This window comes from Gracilinanus agilis, chromosome 4 (assembly GCF_016433145.1).
Source record: "Gracilinanus agilis isolate LMUSP501 chromosome 4, AgileGrace, whole genome shotgun sequence".
Lineage (NCBI taxonomy): Eukaryota > Metazoa > Chordata > Mammalia > Didelphimorphia > Didelphidae > Gracilinanus > Gracilinanus agilis.
Window position 1 is genome coordinate 272,279,410 of NC_058133.1, and position 23,747 is coordinate 272,303,156.

The 23,747-nt window shown below is 40.3% G+C and overlaps 1 protein-coding gene and 1 pseudogene across 1 annotated transcript; both read right to left on the minus strand.

The window, feature by feature from the left end:
• Positions 1-1,150: 1,150 nt before the first annotated feature.
• TREM1 (triggering receptor expressed on myeloid cells 1) lies at positions 1,151-4,667 on the minus strand. Its single transcript, XM_044675307.1, has 2 exons — positions 4,607-4,667; positions 1,151-1,509 (listed from the first exon to the last, which is right to left on the minus strand). Exons 1-2 carry the CDS (start codon positions 4,665-4,667, stop codon positions 1,151-1,153), a joined length of 420 nt encoding a protein of 139 aa, XP_044531242.1.
• Positions 4,668-10,592: 5,925 nt separating this feature from the next.
• LOC123245044 lies at positions 10,593-18,091 on the minus strand (annotated as a pseudogene).
• Between the last annotated feature and the right edge of the window lie 5,656 nt (positions 18,092-23,747).

Genomic DNA, 23,747 nt, shown 5'->3' on the forward strand with positions numbered 1-23,747 from the left:
GGGTGACCCTGAGCGACCCATTGCCTACTGGTTGTGGCCCTATGCTCCTAGAATGGAGTCCCAGGATAAAAAAAAAATAGACAAGCAAAGAAAGATCAAACACTTGTCAGGCAAGTAATAGTACCAATTACATTCATATATAGATTATACTAGATGAATTCTCTTCCAGCTCTCAAATTCTGTGATTCTATAAGGTATTTACTATACTCCTTTAAGATCTTCATATAGGAAACTTTTTTAATGGGTTGACACTTGGGTAAAGTGTCTTAACCAGTTAGAGTTAAGGAGACTTTATCTTTTTAAAATATTGTGGGTTTCCCCCCTTAATTAAATCTGACCTGTGGTTAAGAGCAGGGTCCAGAAAGAATGAGACAAAGAACAGGCAGTCAGAATCACGAGGAGCTCTCCAAGAACCAAAAGTCAGCAATGGAAATTTAAGACAGCCCTCAACAGGTTCTCAATATTAAGCACAACATAGTATATAAGGATTAGAGGGGTAGGAGATGACAGTGGCCAAAAGAAAGTAGTAGGGAGTTTTCAAAGAAGAACCTGAAAGAAACTTGGCTGAATTTGAAATTTCATCTAGTACTACAGGACAGCATATGAAAACCAAAAAAGGACCTCTTAGATCATCTCATCCAACCTTTCCAAATTGTGGGGGAGGAAGCCCAGAGAGGAGAAGAGACTTGCCCATCATCATCTTGCCATACCCAGACCTAGAAAAATTAAGACTATATCAAAAGTCTCCTGACTTACTCCCAGTCCAGAGCTCTGACCATTGTATAACACTGCTTTCTGGTCAGTAGTACATTTTCCCTGGCTGTCCTCTATGTTCAGAATACCCTCCTATCTCGTGGCTTCTCTGGCTTCTCACCTTTATGAGAAGCCTTTCTTATCCTCCATAATGTTAGTATCTTCCCTCTGAGATTGCCTTCAATTTTCCCTCACTTATATCTTGTTTGTGCAAGTCTATTTAATTGATATTGCGCTCATCTGACTGTGAGCATGTTAAGGACAGATGTTACTTTTGTCTTTCTTTGTAACCCCAGGGCTTGGCACCTGGCTGGCACTTAGTATACATTTAATAAATTCAAGTTGACTGGCTCCTTCTCTGCCCCAGAAGTCAAAAGTAACAGGACGAGTCTCTCTGCTACTCACCATTGCATGTTCTCAGTCTGATGGGGCGGTACAGGGTGTCAATGACCCGGGGTGGGCGATAGATCACACACTGGTATAATCCAGCATCTTGCCTCTGGAGTCCCATTATTGTGACTTTCAGCATGGCATCAGGAGGATTGTCATCTAGCAAATATCTGCCAACCTGGATGCAGCTGGGCTCTCCGTTCTTGTTCATCGTTTGGACTAGGGTCTCAAAATGACCACTAGCTCCTAATCTCTGCCAGGCTTTTATGTCATTGAAATATTTCCCATAGTTGTAGGCACATCCAAAAGTTAGGTTTTGCCCCTCTACAATGCACTCCTCCTTCTCTTCCAAGGGCTCTTGCAATGCTGAAAATAAGAGTCATTCAGAAAAGCCCCATTCTGCCCTCAGTGCCCACCCTCCAGTTCATACATGTTTCCCTTCCCCCCAGTTTGAATCAATGTCACAGCTATGAGCTCTTGGCTTAAAAAGAAGATAAGGCTAAGGTCTTGACTTATGATTTGTGGGCTATAAGGGTCTTCCAGATGAGAAAACTCCCCCTACCAATCCATGCAAGTAGGTGCCTTCTCTGCAATTTATATATTCTACTGAGGCACTGTAGCCACCAATAGTGAGAGTAGGCCCCAATAAAATCAGAGCCATCAGCTAGGAATTGCAAAGCACAGAGTCTGCTCCCCTGCATGAAAAAAGCAAACTTTCCCCTCTCCCCAAATACTAGATGTCCTGCCAAGAATATTACTGATGCAGGAGCTCCGTGAGAAGAACATACAGTATTCTATACAAAACTGGGTCATACATTGATATGCTGACATGCTGAACTATCTCTGATTTATTCTCCTATAGAAAACACTGCTTAGAGCCACTAAGGCAATCTATAACCATTGTTTCCATCTTGTGAATCATTATCAACCATTGTTCCTGGAAAAGACTTACCTAATCCCTCAGCCTACATCATTTCCCCTATAAATTGTGCACCCCAAATCAATAAACTTTGCCTCCTCCCAGCAAGAAGATTGTCTGCATGTCTGTCTGTCAGTCTGGTGGTTTGACCCTCCTGTAATCCTAGAAATCACTTTTCTCATCCCAGTTAGTGAACCCACAAATAATTCATTGAACAAAACTTGACAAGACACTGAGAGATGAAGGGACTTGACCAAGATCACACAGATAGGGTATGTCAGAGTGGATTCAGGTCCGCTGGAAAGGCCAGCACTGTCCACCAAATCATGCTGATCACAGTAACTACAGGGTCCATTCCCAGGGATCTTTAAGGTTTTCCCAGACAGACTAATAAATCTCTGTAACATGGAGATGGCAGGGTGGAATTCCTGCAAGATACAGGGTCAAGCCTCAACCCAGAATTCCAGGCCCCCCCCCAGAGAACTCTGGGTGAGGCTTGACCCTGTATCTTGCAGGAATTCCACCCTGCCATCTCCATGTTACAATTTCACAGAACTGTAATTTCTCATCTCCTTTCCCTTCAAGGAACAGGCAAAGAAAGGAGACTGTCAGGCCATTTGGCTTCCTTTCTGCTTTCACCCTCTCTTCTCTACAACTCTCAACCAAATCCTTCCCAGGCTCTAAGAGCAGAGATAAGGAGGTCTGAGAAGGAAAAGGTTATTGTGCCCATTTGGAAAGGAATAAATAGGACAGTTTCTTGATGCACAGTTGATTGAATAGAGGCAGGTCCTAGTTATGGCAGTATACAACCCTAGGCCTTGGGGCTGGGGAGGCTGAGGTTGTTGGGTCACTTGGGCTCAATAGCTCTAAGCTATAGCAGGGCTAAACTTGATCAATCAGGCATCCACATGAAGACGGGCACAAATATAGTGGGTCTAAGAGAACAAAAAGTCAACAGGGTGCCTAAGTAAAAGCTCAATGGCTTGGGTCAGAAAAATGATGCAGGTTAAAATTTCCATGACAATCAATATTGGGATCAAGCTCAGGAGTGGGTGCTGCACTTCCTTACTGGGGAAGTTAGACTCAGGCTTATTTTTTTTTAATTAAAATTAAAAAAGAACAAGAAGGATAGGAACTGCATCTGTGATCTCATTGGTACAGGGAACTTCCAAGTGAGGAAACTACCAAAATAAGTGGATACCTTAAGGACAATATAAATGTTCCCTATCATCATCTCCAAAAAAATAACCCCAGAGCTGGGCTATATAACCATTGAGTTATATGAAATTTGCTCCCTCTCTATGCTTCTCTCTGAGGTAAAACAGTTTATGTGTTCCCAAAGTCAGAGGCCTGAGAATGTCACTTGGTTGCCTCATTAAGAGGAAGTATTACAAGGAAGAGAGGGTTATAGCATGTGGGGAACAGATGCAGAGGAGAGAAGGATGAGATAAACAGGAGAAGACTCTAGAATTTTGAAGAAAGGGTTAGTTAGCTTGGAACTGAGGAGGTTAGCTGGTTCTCTCTCTCTGGAGGTTTCTGGAGAGGGTGGCTGCTTTTCCTTAGTGGTTAATTCTACCCTGATTCCCCATCCTACCTGCTGCCTTGCTGTTGTCTGCTGTTGGTCTCAGTCCAGACTCTGCCTGGTCTGGGTTGTGTTGGCCTTCCCAAACCACAGTTAACATCCTGATACTGGCCCAATCCTAACCATCATATCCCATTCCCAATACCACCTAATATAGAAGGGGGATGTGAGAAGGAAAGCAGGAAGGGTTAGATAGAGTAGGAGAAAAAAGGAAGGGGCAGAGTAGTTGCAGTAATCAATAACAGGAAATTAATGGTCAACTCTTAAGTTGCCTCTAGACTCCAAAACAATTTGCTCCAATTTCACCAGCCCCATTTGATAATTTGCTCCCTGAACTGTCCCATTTCTCTCTTTGATTCCTACTGTTTTCCAAACCTGAGATGCCCTTCCCTCTGCTATCCAAATCCTATCCCTATCCCTCCCAGCACAAAGAAGTCCTCTCTCTATGAAGCTTTCCTATTTGCACTCAATTACTGAGAAACTTTTTTCTCCTCTGACATAACAGCATATAAATTTTAAAAAACATTTTGGATGCCTTTATAGGCCTGGGAGGACAACATGGTGGAGTGGAGATAGCACTGAAGTGGTAATTAGAAATAAGATCTGTATTAAACCCTGCCTCTGCCACCTTCTCCCTAGTTGAGTTTGGGCAAAATTCTTAACATTTATAGGTTAGATCTTTTCTATTTTAAAAAGAGATCATACCCCATGGCTTCTCAGGTCCCATTTCATTCTCCACCCTGTAATCCTGTGAATTCTGGGTTCTATTTTGATTCAGACAGCACTTGGTCCTCCCTACACACAGTGAGCTGCACTCTCATCCCTCCCCAAGTTCCACTTTTCCCCAGAAAATAATTACAAGGGTGAAAAGTAGGAGGAATCAGACACTTCCTTTTCTAAAGTTCCCCATTCATATCATCCTTCCCCGACTCTGCCCACTGGAGTTTCCATCATGCTTGTACCTGTAAGACAGAGAAATAGCAACAATAGCATCTGTGACTTCCAGCCTCCTGCTACCTCCATCTTATCTCTTGCCTCTTGGATCCAACTGTGACTGACTGGCTGTACCCAGAGTTCTGTCCAAGGGCCTGATGCCACCAGTTCTCCTCAGCCTCAAAACATCTTCAGGATATTGCCTCACAGGATATGCATATCTTTCACGTTGGAGGATGGGAGGTACTGACGTGGAGAAATGATGGAATAGAATTTGTCGTGTGGTTGAGGACCTACTGCTGTTTGTCCTTTGTTTTGAAGAAAACCAATGACAACACGGGTTGAGGTCTTGACTCGGGTGGGAATTGGATTGAAGTGAGGCCAAGTTGCACAAAGTTGTCAGCTTCACCTCTCTTACAGAGTCACTGAAGTCCAATGGCAAGACAAAAGGCAAGATGACTGGTGATGGCCAAGATACAGTGGATGACCTTGGCCAAGTTCTAAGCGCTCCACAGCCCCTGATTAAGCCACCTGTGTGGCTATTGGAACAAATTGTTCTCATCTGCCCATTCCATCAGAGAAGTCTTCACATGCTTCAGGTAGGCATGAGGTAGTATGTCCTTACACCAAAGGTGCACGCCCTTCCCATATCTGTACTGAACACCCTATGTACCCATATTAGAGAAGAAGGAAAAAAAGAATTTCAAATCTTACCTCTGCCACCTATTACTTGGTTTATTTTGGGCAAAACTCTCAACAGTTATGTCTTATCTCTTTAAAAAGGAGTTTCTGCTTCATGACTTCTCAGGTCCCTTGTCTTGTACATTCTGGCCTCTACTTTGGTTCAGACAGTAGTTGATTTTCCCTACACACAATTAGCTACATTCTCATGCCTAGAAGAAATGCTCCCCTTGTTATTCCTCTTCCAAAAATACGGTGTTTTCATCAGGTTACTTCTCTGACAAAAAATCTAGAGAGGGTGTCTCTTATCATGTCAATTCTAAATGTTTCTGCCTGACTTTTGAAGCAGAGATAACCTAGCTCTTCAGTTTTCAGTTTTACTTCCCAATATATGTACTCTGTTCCAGTCAGGCTGGTCTCCACACTCTCCCTTGAATACACTTTATATTTTGAATTCATTGAATTTTTACTGAGCAGAATGCCAGGCCATTGGTTTTGAATAATTATAGAGCTTATTGAGGAAATCCCTTAATATTCTGGGCTTTGAGACAATACAAAAGAATCTGCAAGACCTCCCTCTCTTTAGGCAATCCTTTTTCCATTTGCATCATAAGAAAAATAGCACCACAACAGTGGCCAACATCTTTGCTGGCAATACATCTTCTGATACATATTCCTTTTTTGTGCTCCTCCTGGAACAGGTACTGTGTAATTTTCTGCATGCTTCTATCTGTTCAAGAATTTTAAATGAACTTGATCGTAGGCATTAACATCTCCTTATTAGAGGAAAAGTTTTAATATTAAATTTCATTGTATTAAGTTAAATGCCTTCCTTTAATCAACAACAAGCACAGAAGCCAGATAAGTGTCGTAGTGGATAGAAAAGGGACTTGAAGTCAGGAAGACCTGGATTCAAATCCTTTCTCAGACATTTGCTAGCTGTAGGCCCCTGGACAAGTCACTTAACCTCTATTTTCCTCCATTTTCTCATCTTTAAAATCTGGATAGGAATAGCACCTTCCTCCCAGGAATCCTTTGAGAACAAAATGAGAGAATATTTTTAAAGTGTTTCACAAACCATAAAATACTCTATAGATACTAGTTATTATTATCTGTCATCCTCTTTCCCACCCACACCTAGCCACAAAGTTACTTGAGACAGAGCCTGAGATTGGGTATAATGAATAAATATGGAATCCATTAATGAATGAGTTATGGGAATGTCTACCCCAAGCATGCAAAGACATTCCCAAGCAGAATGAGTAGGTGAGAAAAAGTTGTTCCAAGGACCATGGAGATGACTGAAGCGGGTGCTGTGGTTCACTTAGTGCTTGCTCAGACATTAAAGATGCTACGGTTATCTGCTACATCCCAGGCCATCACCCATCATCCTGACTTTTGTCTTGCCAGTGGACTTTGGTAATTCTGAAAGAGAAAGAGGGAGGTTGACAACTCTGTGCAACTCTGCCTCACTTAAACCAAATCCATGCTTGAGTCAAGACCTTAACCCATGAGGTTTTCTTTGCTTCTCTTTTGATGCAACCCTTTTGGTTCTCTTATCTGTCCACACTCCCTCCCAGAAAGGGAGGGAGAGCCTGATCCTGGCAAAATGTGAGTTGCCCAGATTGGGAAGAAACTGAAAATGCTTTAAGGTCCTAACTCCAGGGAAACCATTATCAAAAAAGGAGTCATGGGGGCAGCTGAGTAGCTCAGTGGAGTGAGAGTCAGGCCAGAGACAGGAGGTTCTAGGTTCAAATCTGGCCTCAGACACTTCCCTACTGTGTGACCCTGGGCAAGTCACTTGACCCCCATTGCCTACCCTTACCATTCTTCTGCCTTGGAGCCAATGCACCGTATTGACTCCAAGATGGAAGGTAAGGGTTTTAATTAAAAACAAACAAGTAAATAATAATAAAAAATAAAAGGAGTCAGAACATGAACAACGGGGGGGGGGGGGGAATACATTCAAAGACTGTAATTACTAAAGATCTTAGGAAGAAAAAAACTCAGGGAAAGGCTATGAGAATAAGCAGATAAACCAATAACCATAAGTTAGTATTACAAATAACAGATTAAAAACTAAAAGTATTCTTACTAAAAATATGTACAAAACAGACTCTTTTTACTACTATTTGACAAAGTTTTTATCAGAATTAGTGGTAGTAATAAGGTATGGAAATAAATCCTCCAGCATTAAAAAGTTAAAATACCTGTATACAGGGGATATGAATATATTTCTTGAAAACTGTTATAAGTAGAGTTATGTGTATATGCAGAGGGCAAAGGGTTGGGAAAGCAGAGTAACGAATTCAAGAATTCTATTGGGAAGAGTCAGTTAGCTTGTGGGAATTCATTCTCTATTTACCTGAAGAGGGAATTGGATACCTTCCTTTGCTAGCTGTGGTATATCTGGACTTCTCCATCCTACTTGCTTCCCTGTTACCTGATTGAAACATCTGTTGAGCTTCCTATGTGGTCCTGTACAGCTGAGCCATCTGTCTGTGAGAATCTGGTTGGAATCCTTTTGGATTCAGAACCACTTCTTGGGCCCTGTCCTGCCTAGCTGCTTAACTACCTTCATTACCACCAAAAGGGGAGTTGTTTTGGGGTTACTGTAGGATACTTATATTATGGCCTGGGTCTCTAGATAGATAGTGAGCTCAATTTGGGAAAAATACACAAAGACTCCTGGCAACAGGACATTTAAATCTTGTGGGGTTTAGATAGAAACCTTTAAGTTAAGTTATCCCAATTACCTTTTACCTTTCCCTTGTTAAAATAAACACCGTGTGTGTGTGTGTGTGTGTGTGTGTGTGTGTGTGTGTGTGTGTGTGTGTGTTTGTATGTCATATCAGAGTCTGGCTCTGCCAGCCCTGTACTTGGGTGGCCCTCCCAGAACCCAGGTTATTCTTCTGACACTGGCCTAAATAACATCCTATTCCATCCCCAAAACCCACCTTAGTATTTCAAAACCTAGAGCAATTAACTATGATCAAATTAAATGAGGTAGTAAATAATTTTTATTTAGTAATTAATAATAATAAAGAAAAATATTTATAATTATATATAATAAATTAAAATAATTAAAATAATTAAAAATTAGTAAAGTAATGGGATATGAGATAAAGCTGGCAAAAATCATCTATAGCTCTATTTACCACCAGAGAGAAGCAAGGAAAAAAGATAAAAAGAAGCACTGAAATTTAACAGATTAATCAAATGGTCATTGTTCTACTCTTAAAGATAGGATCTACAGTTAAAGATAGGAAGGAGAGAAAAGCTATCCCAAACCCCTAAAAAGAAGCCAAACTATAGTTCTTCTGCTCACTGACTCAGTGAGGTTATAGGTAGTTCTATCGCCTCTTCTCAGGGAAGTTATCTTAAGACCAGAATACAAATGTAAAGCTAAAGACCAGCCATAGTGTCAGAGAGGAGATTTAGCCCAAGTCCTTTGACTTCCAAGCCATTACTTTATTTTTAACATTTTAATTTATTATTTATTTATTAGGATTCTTTCCTTTTTTATTATGAGTTCAAAATTCTCTCCTTCCCACCCATCCTCTCCCACTCCCACTGAGAAGGCAAGCAATATGATATCAATTGTATCCAGCAGAAAGTTGGAGCAAGAGCTTTCATTAAGGAATAACTGAAGGAATTGAGACTATTCAGCAAGAGATAGATAGGGCAACTCTCTTCAAATATTTGAAGAATAATTAGAGTAGTAAATAATCTAATACGAGGTAGTAAGTTCTGTGTCACTGAAGCCATTCAAAAGGCAGAAGTTAAACAATATCTGTAACAGGCATTGAAGGAGACTCCTACCTCATGCAGTCGTTTAGGGTGTCAAATGAGCTGGTTTCTAACATTCTTTCTGCGAAAGGCAACCCAATCCCCAGTAGCACTCCTCTGAGTTTGAATTTAATATTTGGAAAAATGAGAAACTCACAATTCATTGAACATTTAACAACGGAGGTTTATTTTGTCCTACAAGAGCAAGTATTTCCAACCAGACTACATTAGTCCACTCCTCTGGAAAATGGGACCCTTCTCAACTCCACCTGGAAATGCTCTAGTTAATAAATCCTGATGATTTGGAGACTCTAGTAAATCTGAGGCACACACCTAGTCTGGAAGGTGCAGACTTCAATTATCCCTTCAACATCACAGCTTCAATATAGTGTGTGTTGGCAAAGGAAATTAAATTTGGAATTTTTAGGAGTTTTGCAGAAGCCACAGATGACAGGTGAAGACCAGCAGACGACACAAAGAAAATTTAGAACCTGAGAAATGCACAAAATATATGTCTAGCATTGTTTAATGACATTTTATCTTTTAATATGATAAATATACACAATTTATTTTTTAAAGTTAAAATAAGTAAAAAGTTAAAGTTTGCAAAAAGAACACAAAAGCCACAAAGGCTGGTGATATTATTGGACCCCTAAGTAAAGGAATTGAATAGGCCTAAGTGACCTGGGGATGAACTGAGAAATGTCTTGTGTACTATATCCCTGGAAACTCTAGCAGAAGAGATGCCATCTTGTACATGTTTTCATGTATCTTATGGATACCCCTGAATCCTCCAATCACCATGAAGATTGTACCCAATAGATCAATTCCTTGACAGGATGCATTTTTCTTCTCAAGACTCTCTGTGATTGACTATCTGTTACTATGAAAATATTGCCTGTAACCATGTGGATAGATATGTTTGGGTAGCAATCCAGCTTCCTATAAATATCATTATTCCCCTCAATAAAGTTGCCATTGGTGCCATTGAATACCATCTGCATCTCTGGTGATTTTGATTCATCCGTCTTTCTTATGATCCTTGCTGCCTCCTTAATCCAAAGAGGACTTTGGAGAACCCTAATAGGACCCCCAGAAACTGGCAGGGTATCACTGGCCAATCCCTGACTCGATCAGGCTAGAAATGGAGAGATATCGTTAAAACTCAAAAATGAGTCTAAGGTACTATAAACACCACATAAAAGAAAAAGAAAAATTTCAGACTTCCTCTCTAGTGCAAAGGGAAGGCCAAAAGGGTGTGTGTGTGTGTGTGTGTGTGTGTGTGTGTGTGTGTGTGTGTGACTTTTCATGTCCCTGGATGACCAGGAAACTGCAATCAGGAAACCTAAAGCCTATCAGGCCTTTGGGGCAGCTTTGTAAAGCCTCTCCAGGAAAGGAGATGCTTCAGCGAGCTCCTAACCCATCTTGCAACTCAAAAGTTCAATGATCCATAGAACGGGTTGGGATTATACCAGCCCTGGACAAATTCTACCTGCCATTCCCCCCATTCCCAATTGGTTTGGAGGAAGGTCAGCCATGAAGGTGCTAGCAGCCAGTCTTCTTTCGAAGAAGAATATACGAAGTGATGAAGACCAGAACCTTATTCAAAAAGATCCCAAGAGTCACTATAAGCACATGAGAAAGCCTGGGGGAGAGAAGAGCAAGACAGGTAATAAGAGCAACAACAGTTAACATTTTAAAAGTGCTTACTATGTGCCAGATTCTGTGCTGAGAGCTTTAATATTACCATCTCATTTGATCCATGTGACAAACCTGAGATGTAAATGCTATTATTATCCCCCGTTTTATAGACAAGAAAACCAAGGCAAATGAGGTTCTGACTTGCCCAGGGTCACATAGCTTGTCAGTGTCTAAGGTCACATTTGAACTCAAGTCTTCCTGACTCCAGGTCTGGTGCTTTTTGTACTGTATCATCTAAGCTCTTCAGTTATAATGACTTGAGCCCAGGAAAGACAATTAAACATAGTAGTAATATCTCTATGTTACTTTATATTTTTCATAGTGCTTCCATAAGATCATAGATTTGAAGCCCCAAAGGAGTCTCAGAATCCACCTGGTTTAATCTCTTTATTCTACAAATGGAGAAACCAAGACCCAGTGCAGTTAAGGGACTTACTCAAGGTCATGCAACTTAAAGAAGCATCAGAGCTGGGATTTGAACCCAGATCTTCTTATTCCAGATTCAGTCCTCGTTTCCATGATCTATCTCATTTGCCTTGACCTTCCTGAAAGGTAGTGCAAGCAGGCATTATTCGCAGAGGAAAAGTTCAAATGCCACCTTCTTCAAGAGTCCTTTCTTGCCCCTCTTCCTCTCTGAGCTCACCTTCCATTTAAATTGTATATCCAGGGTCTCCCCTTTTAGAATGTAAGCACCTGCAAGGCAGTGACTATCTTTTTGCTTTTCTTTGTAACCCTGGCTCATAGAACAATACCTAGCACATAGTAGATGCTTAATAAATACTTATTGAATGGCTGAAGTTTTATTCTGCCTTCCTATTGTGAATAGAGTAGAAAAATGCTGGATTTGGAATAAGGAAAAACAGAGTTCCTATCTCATCTCTAAACTTACTCCTTGCAGGATCCTAGGAAAGTCACCAACTGATGGACAATGTCTCTGCACTTAACTATTCTCACCTATAAAATGGAAGTAGTAAGATCCATAGTACCTCCCTCATAGGATGGTTATGAATTGCACCTGAGAGTATATATAAAGCATTTTGCAAACTTTAACATGCTATAAAAATGTTAACTATTATTACCATTTGACAATGAGGAAATTAAAGTCGATTAATTTGGCCAGAGTCAGTTTATAGCATTAGCCAAACTAACTGGACTGTGGAATACTTTTTGAGTTTAAAATATATTTACAGAGGGGCAGCTAGGTGGCTGCCACGCCTAAAGACAGAAGGTCCTAGGTTCAAATCTATCCTCAGATATTTCCTAGCTGTGTGATTTTGAGCAAGTCATTTAACCCCAAGTGTCTAGCCATTCCCAATCTTCTGCCTTAGTATCAATTACTTAGTATTGATTCTAAGATAGAGGGTAAGAGTTTAAAGTATTCAGAGAACTCATAAATGCAGACTAGGCAGTCTGAAATAATGGTATAGCTCTGGAATATAGAGAGATTGGGGAGATTTTCCAGCAAACTGGGGGAAACCAAACTTCACACACACAAAGATTCACATAACAAATATTTTTGATACTTTTCCAATCTAATATTAGATGTTCTAGAAAAAAAACAAAATATCAGCCTTGCCTCCAAGGATTTATCTTGGGGAAACACTCAACTAATTTATAGCTAGGTAGCAGCTCATCTATAAAGTAATGGCACCCACCTCCCAAGGTTGTCACGTGGACCAAATCAAACTCAGCATCATGAGGAACTCACCCTTTTACCTTTGGTCTTCACCCCTTAGGGATCTCCCCCAATACCCACAGCCCTGTCCCCCTAGGTTTAATAGGTCAGTTCATAGTGAATCTTGCCAGTTAGTTTCTGCCTCCTGGGCATTAGGGCTCTCCACCTGGTTGACTCTGACCCCTGGACCTGTGCCAAGACTGGTGAGTGAAAGCCAAGGGTTTATCTCCCATTACAGGGCCACAACAAACCTGTAAACAGGGAAGATGATGTCATTGTCCTTAGCTCTTAGGGTTGTAGAGAGACTGTCAGTAGTGCTTTTGACTGGGGCTTGAGTATGGAACTTTGGGTTCTGTAGCGAATATGCTTCCGTGGCGAAAGGAATTGAGGTTTTTTCTATTCTAAAAGTGAGATCCTCAGGTGTGGGTGTGATACTGCCACCTGCAAGAAAAGACTGATGAGATTAGGGCTAAGAAGCAGCATTAGAATAGAGCTGTTAGTAATGGAGAAAAAAAGCAATCTGAAGGATCCTCTTCCTCCCCAATTGGCCTTCCTCTATTATTTATATCACATCTTTGGAGAGATATCTGTCTTATTAGCACAGTGCGTGACATATAATAAGTGCTTAATAAATGTCTTTTCATTTATTTATTCTACAATCAAAACTCTAAAATCAATAAATGGGTTTTTCACATATGCTCAATGAGCTATTATATTTCACTTATATATACACCTATATAAATTTTATGTTTATATAGAAAAACTCTATTGTGTTTTATATATAGGCTCAATGCTCTGTTGTGCTGTAGGAAATGATGATGGAGGTGTTTTCAGGAAAACATGGGAAGACTTGTATGGAGGGATACAGATTGATATGAACAAAACCAGGAGAATATTGTATAAAATAACAGCAATATTGTAAAGAAAAACAACTCTGCAAAGAATTAGGAATTCTGATCAGCACTAAGATCAAGCACAGTTTCAGAAGGCTCAAGATGAAATATGATGGAATCAAGGAGTGCAGACAGCTTTTTGCTAACAGCGTGACAGTGAGCTATAGAACAGTAGCTTCACTGGTTGGCAGAGTTGAATTAAAACTTTTTTAAGGAAGGGCTACATTATTGATTTACATGGTAGGCAGTGAGAAAGAATCCTGTAGATGGTGAGGTTGAAGATGAGAGCTAAACAGGGAATGATTGATGGACTGGGAAGAAAAAGGAGCTGGCTTATGTGCAAAAGTAGAGGGATTAGTCCTTTTCAGAGACTGGAGTAAAGAAGAAGATGGGTGTAGTTAGAAAGCTGAAATTTGAAAAAACACCTTACCTTCCATCTTGGACTCAATACTGTCTATTGGTTCCAAGGCAGAAGAATGGCAAAGGTTAGGCAATTGAGGGTTAAGTGACTTGCCCAGGGTCAGATAGCTAGAAAGCATCAGAGGCTAGATTCCCATCTCTAGGCTTGGCTCTCAATCAACTGAGACACCTAACTGCCAGTTTGGGCATGTGTAGAGAAAATGAGGGAACCCAAAATGGGTATCTTTGATTTTGACAGGAAAGTAGGAAACAAGACCATCCACTAAGCGAAAAGAGATGGGACTGGCCCTGGAAGACCGAGGAGAGAAGAGATAGTTTGAAGCAACAGATGTTCCAATCTTTTACTTTTCTCTTTCAAAGGAGAATGTTCCAATATTAGGGGGTTCTGAAATAATGAGTCTTCATTACATTGGTTGATTGAATGAGTGATTGAAGCAGGAAGATTACAAAGAAGTGAGAGCCACATTTTCTGAGTTAGGCCTTCCCAATTCCAGTTCCTCAAGTAGCAGGGGAAAAGAGAGACTGTGAGCAGAGTCTAGCCATTTGTCATGATGGAGCAGACTGCCTATATTGTCTGCTTTAAGGAGATTAATGCCCTCTACCACATCTTAATTTCTCTTCCATCAGTCTTCTGGACTGTCTGAAATTTGCTGAAGTTTATGAAGGCTTTTATAAAGAAATGTGCATTTTTAACCAAGTCAAGATGCAAAATTGAAGCAAAATAGCTCATATGATGCTTTGTATATCAGACCTTAATGTCAAGGTCCTGGTTCAATTCCTGCCTCTGACAAAGATTGTCTTCTTGCCCCAACTAAGTCATCTAGTCTCTAAGGGTCTCAGCCAAGACCCCTAGACCTTAGCTATTAAACTAGAGAAGTGGGATTTTCCACTAAAGGGATTATAAAATCATAGAGCATTTTTGGTAAAATTCTAAGTTGCCTAGGGGATGTCTTGCCTAACATATTAACAAGGATAAGATACACTTCCCCTCAGTTAAGCTGATTACTGCCATAGCTACCTGCCTGAGGACAAAGTCCATCAAGAAGGAGACTCAGAAGAAATAATTTTGATTTGGGAAATATGAGGGAAGAAACTAAAGCCCAAGGAGGGGAAGAGATTTGCCCATGATTACCCTGCTATACCTACACCTAACAAAACTGAGACTAGATCGAAGGTCTCCTGACTCCCAGTCCAGAATTCTGACCATTGTATCACTCTGCCTTTTGGTCAGTAGTACATTTTCCCTGGCTGTTCAGAATTTTCAGAATTCCCTCCTTCTTCAAGGCTTCTCTGACTTCCTTCAAATCTCAACTAAAAACTCACCTTTACAAGAAACCATTCGTGTTAATGCCTTCCCTCTGAGATTACCTCCAGTTCCCCCCCCCCCATTTATATCTTGTTTGAGCAGAGCTATTTGAAAGATATTGCCTCCATTAGACTGTGAACACTTAAGGACAGGTATTACTTTTGTCTTTCTTTGTAACCCCAGGGCTTGGCACCTGGCTGGCACTTAGTATGCATTTAATAAATTCAAGTTGACTGACTCCTTCTCTGCCCCAGAGGTCAAAAGTAACAGGACGAGTCTCTCTGCTACTCACCATTGCATGTGCTCAGTCTGATGGGGCGGTACAGGGTGTCAATGACCCGGGGTGGGCGATAGATCACACACTGATATAATCCAGCATCTTGCCTCTGGAGTCCCATTATTGTGACTTTCAGCATGGCATCAGGAGGATTGTCATCTAGCAAATATCTGCCAACCTGGATGCAGCTGGGCTCTCCGTTCTTGTTCATCGTTTGGGCTAGGGTCTCAAAATGACCACTAGCTCCTAATTTCTGCCAGGCTTTTATGTCATTGAAATATTTCCCATAGTTGTAGGCACATCCAAAAGTTAGGTTTTGCCCCTCTACAATGCACTCCTCCTTCTCTTCCAAGGGTTCTTGCAATGCTGAAAATAAGAGTCATTCAGAAAAGCCCCATTCTGCCCTCAGTTCCCACCCTCCAGTTCATGCATGTTTCCCTTCCCCCCAGCTTGAATGAATGTTACAGGTATGACCTCTAGGCTCAAAAAGAAGATAAGCATAGGGCCTGGACTTGGGATTTGTGGGTGAGGAAACTCCTCCTACCAAGCCAGGTACATGGCTGTCTTATCTACAATTTATACTCTACTGAGTCACAGAGAGATGAAGGAACCAGGCTATGTCAGAGTGGATCCAGGTCATCTGGAGAGGCCAGTTCTGTCCTCTAAGCCATGCTGAACAATAGGCTCAGTTCCTAGGGGCCTTTAAGATTTTTGAAAATGGTTTAACAAAGCTCAGGGAATTGGAACTTCTCATCACCTTTCTCTTGGAGAAACAAAGAAAAGAGTCTGTCAGGCCACTTGGCTTCCTTTCTGCCTTCACTCTGCCTTCTCCACATCATTCAACCAAATTCCTCCCAGGCTTTGATGAGAACAGGGATAAGGAAGACTGAGCGGAAAAGGCTATTGTGCCCATGAGGAGAGGAAGAATTGGGACAATTTCTTGATGCACAGTTGCTTCCTTCTGGTCACAGCTTTTAAGAATAGAGAAAGGGCCTTGTTATGTCATTGTAGACCCCATTGTAGACCCTGAGGCTAAAGAAGCTGAGGCTATATTATATACTTGAGCTCAATAGCCCTTAGCTGTAGCAAAGTTAAAACTGATCAATCAGGAATCCACATGAGGACCCAATATAGTGGGTCTCAGGGAGCAAAGAGTCAATATGCTACCTAAGTAAAAGTTAAGTGCAAAAAGGAGGATGGGGCACTAGGTGGCTGTGGCTAGAGAGCCAGGCCCAGACACCAACCCAATCTGACAATTTCTAGCTGTATGGCACTGGATGTCACTTATGCCCAATTGCCTAATCCTTATCATTCTTCTACCTTGGAACAAAAACTTTGTATTGATTGTAAGATAGAAGGTAAATTTTTAAAAAAAAGTAAATGGTTTATGTCCCAAAAATGGAAGAGGTTAAAGATTTCGTGGCAATCAATATTGTGATCAAACCCAGGAGTGAGAGCTACACTTCCAGCCTGGGTCACTTAAAAAGACTCATTATTTTTTTAATTATTATTTTTTAAATACAGGGATAGGGCCTAGATCTGAAATTTCATTGGCATAGGGAACTTCTAGGCACCCTGGAAAGTCTTATTTACCAATGAGATCCCTAATATCTCACTGCTAAAGAGAAGAAACTCTTTGTGCCAATATAGGCATACACCTAAAACACAGTATAAATGTGAGCTATTATTATTACTAAAAATGGCTCCAGAATTGGACTACGTAGCCTTGGACTGTATGGAATTTGCCCCCTCTCTATACTTCTCTCTGATGTGAAACAGTTTCTGTGTCCCCAAAGTCAGTGACCTGACAATGTCACTTGATTGGACTCACTAAGAGGACAGGAGGGAAGGACTGTTCTTGAGATCAGAGTTTCAGGAAGCAGCTAAAATGGGGGATGTTGTAGGAGGGAAAGCAGAAAGGCTTGGAGTAGGAGAAAATTCAGGCAGGGCAGACTAACTGCAATAATCAATAACAGGAAATTAATGGTCAACTCTGTGGTAAGTTGCCACCAGACTCTAAAATAATTGTTCCAATTTCACCAGCCCTGTGGACTAATCTGCTCAGTGAACTTTTCCATTTCCATATCTTTAGATCCCACTGTTTTCCATACTTGAAATGCCTTCTTCTTTGTTAACCAAATCCTTTCCACAAACCTCCCAGCACAAAGAAGTTCTCTCTCTAGGGCACTTTCCATAGCACTCCATTCCTCAAAATGTTTTTCATCTTCTGAAATTGTGGCAGGTAAATAATGAAATAGCAGCATGTAAATTTTAAAAGACATTTTAGAAGTTTACAAGGATGGGAGGGTAGCATAATACAGTGGAAAGGGCACTGGAGTTGCCATTAGAAAAATGATCTGTATTCAAATCCTGACTCACCACCTATTCCCTGGTCGAGTTTGGGCAAAATCTTAACATTTATACATCTTATCTTTTTAAAAAAGAAATCATACTTCATGGTTTCTTAGGTCCCCTTTCATTCTCCATCCTGTAAAACTGTGAATTCCATGTACTATTGGGGCTCAAACAACACTTGGTCCTCCCTACACACAATGAGCTGCACTCTCATCCCTCCCCAAGCTCCACTTTTCCCAAGAAAATATTTACAAGGGTGACAAAGAAGAGGAATCAGAATTCTCCTTTTCTAGAATTCCCCACTAGTGTCATCCTTCCACAACTCTGCCCACTGGAGTTTCCATCATGTTTGTTACCTGCAAGACAGAGAAATAGCAACAGCAGCATCTGTGACCTCCAGACTCCTGCCACCTCCATCTTATCTCTGGCTCTTGGATCCACCTGTGACTGACTGTGCCCAGATTTCCTGATCAAAGTCTTGATACCTCCAGTTCCCCTCAGCCTTAAAACATCTTCAGGATGTTGCTTCACAGGATATGTATGTCTTTCATATTGGAGGATGGGAGGTACTAAAGTGGGGAAATGATGGACTAGAACACTTCTGTGGTTCATGATGTGATGTCCCGCCCTTGTTAATCTTCCTAAAATACTGTTTTCATCATGTCATTTCCCCAATAAGAAACCTAGAGACAGTACCTGCTTCTTAGCCTGTTAATTTTAACTGCTTCTTCATGGCTTTTGAAACACACATAACCCAACACTTAGTTTTTCAACTATATATATGTATATATACATACATATACACACACACACACACACACACACACACAATGCCACTTGAATGTACTATATATTTTGCATCCACTTAACTATTACTGTGTATATTGTCAAGCCAATCTGTCTTGAATAATTATTAAACTCACTGAGGAAGTCCCTTCATGTTCTGGGACTTGAGAAAATTAATACAATAGAATCTTCAAACAGGAATATCTGAAAGAGCTCACTTCTTTTAGACTTAAAAAAAAAAAAAACAGGCCTCAGACACTTCCCAGCTGTATGACCCTGGGCAAGTCACTTGACCCCCATTGCCCACCCTTACCACTCTTCAACCAAGGAGCCAATACACAGAAGTTAAGGGTTAAAAAAAAAACAGCACCACAATAGTGGTAAACATCTTTGGTCATAATCTATGTTCAGACACATGCTTTATAATATTCATATGCATCCTAGTGTTTTTTTAAAACCCTTGTCTTCCATCTGAGTATCATTACTAAGTATTGGTTCTGTAATGGAAAAAGGATAGAGATGGGATAAGATTTAAGAGAAGTAGAAGGCTGTCTTTAAAGCACATACTAGGAACTCAAGAGAAAGGATATTAGCAGGCAGAAGGCAGAGGAGGAACAGTTTGGAAGTGATAACTGGGTGAGTCAGTACTTCCTGGAGGAGGTAGATCTCTTCCTGTCTGGAAGGGTGGAGGAAAGGTGACTTGTCAGAGCTTAGCTACCTCCTCTGTTTGACTGGGAATATCTAGAAAAAAATCTGCCCATACTTGCTGCACTTTCCAGAAGGGTTTTATCTAAAAATCCTCTCAGATGGGCAAAAAGGTTTTACCTCAGGGGTCAGACCCCCTGGGAGGGACTTAGCTGTTTGAGAGCAATCCTAATGGGTTTAACAACAGCTTTTGGACTATATCAAACTTACTATTGAGGGTCATAGATAGGTAGCTTAGTCAGTTTTTGGAGAACACCTAGGTAGAGGTAGAGAGCTGGCAAGTTAGCCAGAAGACTCGAAGGCTCCCTCTTTCAAGGGACGTAGAGGGATTTTTGGTAGAGATATTGATTTTTATATCAATTGTCTCCAAGGCATTTCCACAACTGTCCAGTAAGAGAAAGTGATTCTGCTTTATTCTCACTAACTGGAAGTTAGAATACCCAGAGATCCCAGCTACGTATTCAAGGGGATCCCTAAGTGGATCTACCACCATCCCATCTGGCTCTTTCTACCTTAACTGTTTGTTTTTTTTAGTTCCAAGGCAGAAGAGTGATAAGGGTTAGGCAATGGGGGTTAAGTGACTTGCCCAGGGTCACATAGCTAGGAAGAGTCTGAGGTCAAAATTGAATCCAGGACTCCTAGTCTCTCTCTCTAAACCTGGCTTTCTATCCACTGAGCCACCTAGCTTCCCCACTCTAGTATTTTTAATAGAAATGGGTATTATATTTTGCCAAAAGCTTTCTGCATCTATTGAGATGATCATATGATTGCCATTTAATTTTGTTAGTGATGTGATCAATTATGCTGATAATTGTCCTAATAAAGAACCAGTCCTGCCTTTCTGGGATAAATCCCATCTGTTCATAGTGTATGATCCAGCTGCCCAAGGCATCAGTGCCATCAGACTTCCTAGCTTCAAAATACTTTCAGGATGTTGCTTCACACCATGCATGCGTCATGTTGAAGACTGTGGGGTTGGGAAATAATGAAATGGGAATGTGTCAAAAGGTTGAGGACCCACTAAAAAAGAATAAACAGAGGGAGAAACAGAAAAAATGCTATGCGTACTGTTCCCAAAATGCAATTTTCATCATGTTATTTTTCCCTGCTCAAAATAGTGATAGCTCTCTCTTTCTCAGCAAATCAATGACAAATATTTTGTTTCTGCCAAGTTTCAAAACAAGTATAAAATGGTATCTCCTTAACTCTCCAACCTTACTTCCCACTACTTGCCTGTATATCCCTTTTGAACCAGTCAGATAAGTAGTCCCATTGTCCTTTTTCTAAAAAATTATTTATGTATTTATTCATTTGTTTGTAACATTTAAAATACTAAGATACTCAGTTAATTCCCTTATTCCTTATCAGGAGTTTTGCTACTCATCTGATTCTTTAAGCTGATTTACAATTCTCTCACAAATTCCCTTCCTCCCTTTCCTTTCTCTCCCCTACCCCCCCCCCCAACACACACACACTAGAGAAGGCATCATTCAACTAAAAGAAAGTATATATAAAGCTATGTCTTATTTCTATTTCTCAGTTCTTTCTCTGGAGGTAGATATTCACAAATCATTCTTGTCTTTTAAGTACTCCCATGTTTACATACCTCCCCCAACCCTTTCCTCTTGAGAGGTCCTCTTCCTTAAAATATATATAAAATGGGGGGGCAGCTGGCTAGCTCAGTGGATTAAGAGCCAGGCCTAGAGACGGAAGGTCCTAAGTTCAAATCTGGCCTCAGACTCTTCCCAGCTGTGTGACCCTGGGCAAGTCACTTGACCCCCATTGCCTACTCTTACCACTCTTCTGCTTTGGAGCCAATACACAGTATTGACTCCAAGATGGAAGGTAAGGATTTAAAAATATATATATATTGAAAATATATATATATAACACTTCCCAGCTGTGTGACCCTGGGCAAGTCACTTGACCTCCATTGTCCACCCTTACCACTCTTCCTCCTAGGAGCCAATACACAGAAGTTAAGGGTTAAAAAAAAATAAAAATAAAATAAAATATATATATACATATTATATATATATATTATATATATATAATGCTTCCCAAACCTTTATTAAAAAGCTACATAAATGTTAACTATTATCATTATCATCAATATTATTATGAAAATAAACTCTTCATTCCCCTGTGCCAATGCTACTTGTCTTTCAAGGCCCATCTGAAGAAGTCCTGCTTCATAGAATCACAGAATTTCTGAATAAGATGTGATCTCAGACCCTTTCCCAAGCACACCTGGTAAATGGTAATCCATTTTTTGATTGAAGACCTTCAGTAAGAGGACTTAATCCTGTGTCATCCCATTCCATTTGAGGATTTTCCAAGATCTAGAAAGATTTGCCTCACCTCAAACCTAAATTGAGCCCTTTGTAACTTTTATCCATTACTCCTAGCTCCATGCATAGAGTAACCTAAGTTTTTGGTCCATTAGGATTCTTTCTCTATTCATTCTCATTCATGTTCCTCTTGTATGGTTAATGCACACTGCACGTTTTTGGTTTTGCATTTTTAGCATGGTATCACTTAACAAAAGTCTCTCTAGATTCCTTTGTACTCCTCACAATTACGGTCATGGGAACATAGATCTGGAGATAAAAGGAATTTCCTAAATCATCTAGTCTAACCTTTACTGGATCATCATTTTACAAATGAGAATGGCCAAGACAGGCTAAGGGACTTGGTCAAGATGAGGCGGATAACAATTTATAGAGCTAAGATTCAAACTCAGATCCTGGGTCTTCAGTATCAGCCAAGTTCAGGATTTTTGCCACTTGTTAGTTTTATTGCAATATAATATTTCATTAGGATAATGTACTAAAATTTATTTCATTATTTCCTTAGTACTAGACATTTAGATTGTTCCCAATTTGGTTTTTCTTTGGTTTTGTTTTTGCAAATAAATATAATACTAAGATAAACACATTTTAACAGTTGGTTCTTGGCACCCAGGATATGTTTTCAGTAAAGGAATTATTGGTTCAAAAGGTCTGATTTTTAGGGGTAATTTTTATCAAATTTGAACCTACAAATTGCTCTCCAAAAGTATTCTTCCAGTTTATGATCCCAATAATAATACAAAAGTATCCTGCATGGGTTGTCAGGTCCCTACATTCCCAACTTCCCCCTAAGGTAAAGCTGCTTGAGCTCTCCAGCTTTAGGGTTCCAAATATAGTGAGCTATGCTCTATAGTACGTCCTCACTAAGTTTGTCTCTCCCTGGAGAGAGGGGAACCTAAAGAGAAGAAAACTAGCCCAAGTCAGAAATAAAGCACATTTAAAGTTCCTGGGCCAATCAGAGTGAGAGCAAACCAGTGAATAGTTTCTGTACCTCCATTCCAGGAGAGATGAGAAGGCTCAGTCTCTAAAAACAAAACAACACAAAATAAATTAAAACAATGATTAAGGATACCTGTTCCTCCACAACTCTGCCAGCATAGAGTTCCATTGCTTTTAGATTTTTTTTGCTCCCTTGAATCTCTTCCCTTTTCCATAGGACAGCTCTTAGCTAAAGGACAGCTAATAAGATCATTATAGTTCATTCTCATGGGCCCTCTAATCCATATCGCAGAATCGTCATCCACAACTCCTACTCAAAGTAAGGATTTATTCTGGGTCTCTATCTTGAACCCTCTTCTTTCTCTATACTTTCTATATTGGTGATCTCATCAGCATCCATGAGTTCAATGATCATCTCTGTGGAAATGATTCCCAAATATCTATCTCTAGTTTTAATCTCTCTGGAGTTTTATTTTCACATCATCATCTTCCTGCAGAACAGTTCCACCTGATTGTCCCATAAGCATTTCAAGCATGATATCATCACCTTTCCCCTTAAACTCTTCCTAACTTCCCTGTTTCTGCCAAAGATATCCTTCCAGTCACCCTGGTTTACAACCATGGAATCATTCTCACTTCATCACACTCCCTCATCCCACATATCTAATTAGTTCTTCAGTCATGTCAAATCTACCTCTATAACTTCTCTCATATCTGCCCTCTTCTCTCCAATCATAGCACAGTCACCTTGGTGTAGATCAGTGATGGGCAAACTACAGTCGTGGGCCAGATGCAGCCCCATGAAATGTTCTATCTGGCCCTGTGAAATTAGTCCTAATCTGACTAATACAATGAGCAGGATATAATACAATGAAACTTCGAAAGAGTTGCCTTAGAAACAGACTGACAGATGAGCATTACCTTTCCTTTGGCCCCCTCTTTAAAAAGTTTGCCCAACAACAAGGTTTAATCTGTTATCATGTAAATATTCCAGAGTAGACTACCTCTAAGTTTCTGGTCAGCCTCATGCTATGTTGATAAGATTGATTTTACTGCTTAAAATCATTTTACTTTACCCAATTTTTACTGAGGTTTTGTATAAAAAAATTTAAAATAAAATCAATTAAAGAAAAAAAATAGTTTGCCCATCACTGGTGTAGATCATCATCACCTCTCACCTAGAATATTACAATAGCCTTCTGATTGGTCATCATACATTCAGTCTCTCCCTTCTTCAATCCATCTTCTACTTTACTGTCAAATTGATATTTCTAAAGCACACATCTGTTCGT